Here is a 6223-nt window from a genome sequence, read left to right on the forward strand (position 1 = left end):
ATTTCACGTTTAATTTCTATAATTACTCTAACAAACAAGCAAAGTTGTCTTTTTTGGATACAATCGATATTTGATATTGGGGAAGGGGGAATGAAACCTAGGACCCAAGAATCTAAGAGCATCTTCAATCAATATGTCAAAAGTGCCACATAGATATTTAACGGCTAGAATTAACATCTCATATTACTCCAACCGAATTGTCAAAGCTTATGTGGAATGAAGGCCGGAGGTTCATTACTTTTGACATCCCAAAAAGCAAGATGTCAAATGAATATTTTATTATTTTTTTAAAGACAGTTGGCTGTTACTTTCATTTATTATTTTCCTTTTTTATTATTTTCTTCTTTATCTTGAATGATTTGACTGTTACAAATTTTTTCCTTCTTTATCTTTCCAATTTATTTCCTATCTTGAATAAACACTGAAATGTAATAAAATAATAATTTAATTTGACATATCAGGTGGAGTGTAAAACTGTGTAATTGTCAAATTGCCACATCAACCATTAAATTTAAATTTGATGTTTGGTATTTGACATCTCCCTTGGCAATGCTCTAAGATCATGGATAAATACTCTTAACCACTTGAGTTACAAGTTCCTTATGGAAAAAATTGTCTATCTAATAGAAAATTCATTGAATTAGTTATAACATGAATTTGAACATAATGAAAAAGAAAAAAGAAAAAAAAAAGGATACAGAGAAAAACACAAATAGAAAGACACAAAGAGAAGGCCGAAAAACACAAATAGAAAGGCGGTTACCATTCTCTTATAAGGTTCCAACAAACATTGCCGACTCTCTACTTTTTTTGTTATCCTAATATTTGGTTTTTAAGGAAAGAGAAGAGAGTAAATCACTTGCAACTCTTACCATAAATGAAAGGTTAATCTGCATCCCAACGAACGTGAGCCGCCGTAATACATGTTTCGGAGCTTTCAACAGACACAAAGTAAACAATAAAATTTGAAGTTGTTGGTACCAATTATCCTAGAATCTCTTTCTCTTTAATTGGATATTTGCATTGTGAAATTATCGTCTGCAATTTTAAAAGGAAAAAAAAGAAGAAGAGAGAATCCATTTGGGTTGGAAGGCCGATTAAGTGTATTGCCTTTATAAATTAAGGGACACCAGAGCCTTGCATTTATTTTGTACTTTTGCAAATAGATACTCTCCAATTAATGCTTCTTGCGTCTCCTCTGAATTCTCTGTTCACTTCCTGTTGATTTTTACTTCCACCAGCCTCTTTCTTTGCTCTGTCTCTCTGCAACTTTTCACAACGCTTAAATGTTTTGGTTGTGTTACTGTGATTCTTTATTCATTTCCGGCAAGTGAGCTCCCAAATTCTGTTCTTTCTTGAAATTCATTGAGTTTGGAGAGTTGGGTTTGTGTTTTTCCTCATGGGTACTGCTTCTGCTGGGTACCCATCTGGAATTACTTCCCATTACCGTGGAAAGTTTGGGGCTTTTCCTCAAAAAGTCGAGTTCATTGGCTCTAATTTTCCACTTCATGTGGAATTTCCGAGAAGTAACTTGTACCCAAGGTCTGTTTCCACCACGACATCCAAGGTAATCACTGTTGCCTCCCTCATCTCTTTTGTACTTGCTTCAGAAACTGAGAAAAAGAAAGAGAAATAGCACCTGAACAAAATCTATGCTTTGTTTGAATGGGGTTAAATTATGTTTAAATTTGTGAGGTGCTGTGTTCTGTAAAGTTACAGGCCAATCATTCAATTTGGTATCTTTCTTGAATTGGGTGAGCGGCAATGTTTGTTTGTCACTATATTCGCTATTTTCAGTAACTATTTGTTTCTAAAACGGAAAAGCTTTATTGGTGAATGAGAACTTGGTTTCCAGGATGATGAGAGACAGAAAGGAAGAGGGGAAACTGCCATCATCATCAAATATTTTTCTTTTAAGTTAATTTATAGTCTACATCATGCCCCAGATGATTTTAACACTAAGCACTAAGCGCACATAGAGGTTCATCTAGATTCTGGATTGATAAATCCCTTAAAAATATAGAATGTTTATATTATCCACTCCTACATAGGCAGTAAATATCTGTTTTTTTTTTTCATGATGCAGGAAATAGTGTGTCCAAAATGTTCTCTGCCTGATAGTGGCGAATTTTTCTCTGATGAAGTCTCGACACCCATTCTTGATTCGGTTGAAAATCCTATCCACCTGAAGAACTTGTCTCTTAAAGTGAGTTTTGAGGCGTTTACATACTTTGCTTTTATGGTTATACTTAAGTTTACAGCTTCTTTACTTACCACAGATCGATCAGTGCAGGAACTGAAACAGTTATCTGATGAAATTCGTTCAGAGTTGTCATCAATAATGTCAAAAACAAGAAAGTCTTTTAAAGCTAGCTTGGGAGTAGTAGAGTTGACAGTTGCCATGCACCATGTTTTCCATGCTCCTGTGGACAAGATACTATGGGATGTTGTAGAACAAGTAAGATCATAACGTCTATACCTTCTTCTGGTAGGGATACCTAATTTTTGGAGAGATGGTGCTGAATATGGATCACTTGTGGTATTGTTTCCATTTTGATGTTCAGAAATAATACCAGAAAAACACTTATAAAACAGGAAGCGAAGAAATCAATGGAAATCTTCAATTTATATTTAGTGATTGTATGATCTAAGTTTTAAAAAATTTCTCTTGTACTGGCAGACCTACGTGCATAAAATTCTAACAGGAAGACGGGACCTCATACATACAGTGCGACGAAATAATGGTCTTTCTGGTTCTACATCTCAATCCGAAAGTGAATATGATCCATTTGGGGCAGGGCATGGGTGCAGCAGTGTTTCTGCTGGACTGGGTAGTTGTCTGCTTCCATTCTGCTTCTTGTTCATTTTTTTCTTGTCACAAAATCACTTTCTTTGAGAAAAGTTCACGCTTTTATTGAACTTAACTTGCATTGAACACTTCTCTGGATATTCCGGTAATCATATATGTTCTTTTTATGTTGCTTTACATATTGATTTTCATGCTCGCGTCCAGCTTAATTTGCATTTTACACTTTCCTGAGTTTATGTAGCTCATGATAGTATGTTCTTTCCTTTCAGATTTTTTTTCTTTTTTGGGGTTAATTTCAGATTTGTTTATTTGCTTGTTGTGCAGTTAGCATATAGGAGAAAAGCTTTCAAGTTTGGTCAGCTAACTTAGATTTACAACTTTATTATTTTTTAACTGGACTGCAATTTATAATCTTTACAGGCATGGCAATTGCACGGGATATTAAGGGAAAGCGGGAACGTATTGTCACAGTCATCAGCAATGGGTCAACAGTAGCTGGTCAGGTCTATGAGGCAATGGGTAATGCAGGTTATTTGGACTCAAATATGGTAGTAATTTTAAATGACAGCAGGCACTCTTTACACCCAATGATTGAGGAGGGCCCCAAGACAGCCATTAATGCTCTGTCTAGTACCCTAAGCAAGCTCCAGTCAAGTAAATCATTTCTGAAGTTTAGAGAAGTTGCTAAGGTATTTCCTTGGTTTTATGATCATGCCTCTAGGACTAGAAGATTTTATGACACTGAAGCGTTATGTTGAGGACTTTCATAAATATTTAGCTGTATTGGAATTATTGAAGTCCAGAGAACAGAGATATTAAAAAATATATATTTAAAAAATATTTAAGACTTTGGGCAATATTTTAGACAACCTGACCTGAGCATGCAGAAGTTATTTGATTTTGTGTGCCCTGCATCTAAGAGAAGAACGTAGTGGGTATCAAACATTTTCTGTTGCTTATGGTTAGCATTATTGAGTTTTTATGCGTTATATTTTTCATTTGCTGAAGTATTTATTTCTCTCCCACCCTTTTTTTTTCAGGGTGTTACTAAAAGAATTGGTGGAGGTATGCATGAATTGGCAGCTAAAGTTGATGAGTATGCACGTGGTATGGTCGGTCCACTAGGATCAACTCTTTTTGAAGAGCTTGGATTGTATTACATTGGCCCTGTTGATGGACACAACATTGAAGACCTGATTTGCGTTCTACAGCAAGTGGCATCACTGAATTCAATGGGTCCTGTTCTGGTCCATGTGATAACGGAAGAAAATCGGGGACTGGAAAACAACCCAAAGAGTGGGGTGGCATACAGGCAGCAGGAAGGTATGTCTCTCATTTCCTTCTCTGATGTTCAGTTCATAGTCTGTGCAAAGTTCTGCAGTAACTTTTGGGATTCGTGCATTGATTTAGGTGTGATGTAGCCAAACTCATCCCATGTTAGTTTGGTTTTATATTTCATATAAGGCTGGCCTTGGTTCAGGCCTTTAGTGAGTATAAGAAATTTCCAACTACAAAAATTAGTTCCCATTATCTCTGGTTTCCTGGCCTGACTCTCTCCTTTTTGTGGAGGATAAAAAACCAAGTTGAATTTATACATATGTTGTTTTACATTCCAAACCTGCAGGTTTGAGTAATTCTGATGATTTACCGTCCAAAGTTCGCCCTAGAACTTATAGCGACTGCTTTATGGAGGCTTTGGTTATGGAGGCAGAGAAAGACAAATATATTGTGACTGTTCATGCAGGAATGCATATGGAATCATCATTTCACCTATTCCGTGAAAGATTTCCCGACAAATTTTTTGATGTGGGAATGGCTGAGCAACATGCAGTTACTTTTTCTGCTGGTTTGTCACGTGGAGGATTAAAGCCATTTTGCATAATTCCTTCTGCATTTCTACAGAGAGCTTATGATCAGGTCTGTTTGATTGATCCCTTCTGCTTGTTGGTAGTAATCATATATCTAACAATATATTATTAATAATATCTTTATTTTGAGGAAAATTTTATTAAGTTTATTTTCTTATGGCCTGTCTAGGTGGTTCATGATGTAGATCGGCAAAGAATTCCTGTGCGTTTTGTCATTACAAGTGCAGGATTGGTTGGATCTGATGGTCCCCTGCAATGTGGGGCATTCGATATAACATTTATGTCATGCTTACCAAATATGATTGTCATGGCACCGTCCAATGAGGTTGAGCTTGCCAACATGGTGGCCACTGCAGCCTACATTGATGATCTTCCAGTTTGCTTCCGATATCCTAGGGGAGCCGTAGTTGGAATGGAACATTCTATATGCAGTGGGACCCCTATTGAGGTAATTGTTGCTATTTGTCCATTGCTTAGAAATAAGCGTACCATCATTTACCAATAGGAATATTTAAAAGATAAAACTTGGTACATTTTCATATTACCTTCGTTCTTTTCACTTAGTAATGTTAGACGACTTAACTTGTTCTTATGCCTTTATATTGACTGCTATGCACTGCTGAGCAGATCGGAAAGGGGAAAATTCTCACAGAGGGTAAAGATGTGGCATTGCTTGGATATGGATCAATGGTTCGGAACTGCCTTAAGGCTCGGTCTCTTCTTTCAAAGCTTGGCATTGAGGTAACAGTTGCTGATGCAAGGTTCTGCAAGCCCTTAGACATCAACCTTCTTAGGCAGCTTTGTCGAAACCACTCATTTCTAATCACGGTCGAGGAAGGCTCTATTGGAGGATTTGGATCTCATGTTGCGCAGTTCTTTGCGCTTGATGGACGGCTTGATGGAAGCATTAAGGTAATATCTATTTTCAGCAACATGGTGTGCAGCTTCCTTTGGAATTTTCTACATTATATATCTTACGCTGTTTCGGTCCGATAATAATTGTCAAAGGTACACTTAATGTTAACTCATTTTGACCTAAATTTTTCCTTTCTCTGTCTGAAATCGACTTTCCAGTGGCGACCAATTGTTTTACCGGACAACTACATTGAGCATGCATCCCCAAACGAACAGCTAGCTATTGCTGGGCTGACCGGACATCACATAGCTGCAACAGCGTTAAGTCTGCTTGGCCGAAATCGTGAAGCCCTCCACTTAATGTGCTAAGCACCTGCACTTCTCTGCCATTTGCACTGAGACTCTGCTGGTTAGCAGAAGAAAGGGAAAGACAGATAGAAGCTCAAGCAGCCTTAATTCTACCAATGTTTAGGAAATTTTTTCCCGTACCTATTTGTATATAAGTGCTTCTCACAAGTTTTTGATATAATTGTACAGCGGCAATGTCACAATGGAAATGCATGTTTGTTGATATGCATTAAGAGTTATACTCTTCAGCCCAACTAAATACTTTAGAAATTTAATATCATGTTCTTAAATCTACTGTAATAAATTGAAGATTTGCAATCATAGCTTAACAAAGCTAAGGCCA

General features: G+C 36.9%; 1 protein-coding gene across 3 annotated transcripts; it reads left to right on the plus strand.

Annotated features, from left to right (window-relative positions):
* LOC18792377 (probable 1-deoxy-D-xylulose-5-phosphate synthase, chloroplastic) lies at nt 111-6223 on the plus strand. Of its 3 annotated transcripts, XM_007225139.2 has the most exons (10): nt 111-1567; nt 2087-2206; nt 2294-2458; nt 2681-2831; nt 3230-3498; nt 3850-4132; nt 4434-4726; nt 4847-5125; nt 5305-5589; nt 5752-6223. In XM_007225139.2, the coding sequence occupies exons 1-10, from the start codon at nt 1400-1402 to the stop codon at nt 5899-5901; spliced, it is 2163 nt and encodes a 720-aa protein (XP_007225201.1). In that variant the 5' UTR covers nt 111-1399; the 3' UTR covers nt 5902-6223. The 3 variants fall into 3 exon arrangements, with proteins under 3 accessions (XP_007225201.1, XP_020410722.1, XP_020410723.1); XM_020555133.1 differs by lacking the exon at nt 111-1567 and having other exon boundaries at nt 2097-2206; nt 2289-2458; XM_020555134.1 differs by lacking the exon at nt 111-1567 and having other exon boundaries at nt 2133-2206; nt 2280-2458.

The sequence above is a fragment of the Prunus persica genome, chromosome G1 (genome assembly GCF_000346465.2).
Source record: "Prunus persica cultivar Lovell chromosome G1, Prunus_persica_NCBIv2, whole genome shotgun sequence".
Taxonomy (NCBI): domain Eukaryota; kingdom Viridiplantae; phylum Streptophyta; class Magnoliopsida; order Rosales; family Rosaceae; genus Prunus; species Prunus persica.

Excerpts from the sequence above, each read along its gene's own strand:
- LOC18792377 (XM_007225139.2), top strand. The coding sequence starts at position 1,400 with ATGGGTACTGCTTCTGCTGGGTACCCATCTGGAATTACTTCCCATTAC. Across the intron at positions 1,568-2,086 it reads TTTCCACCACGACATCCAAG|GAAATAGTGTGTCCAAAATG; the intron begins GTAATCACTGTT and ends TTCATGATGCAG. Across the intron at positions 4,727-4,846 it reads TACAGAGAGCTTATGATCAG|GTGGTTCATGATGTAGATCG; the intron begins GTCTGTTTGATT and ends TGGCCTGTCTAG.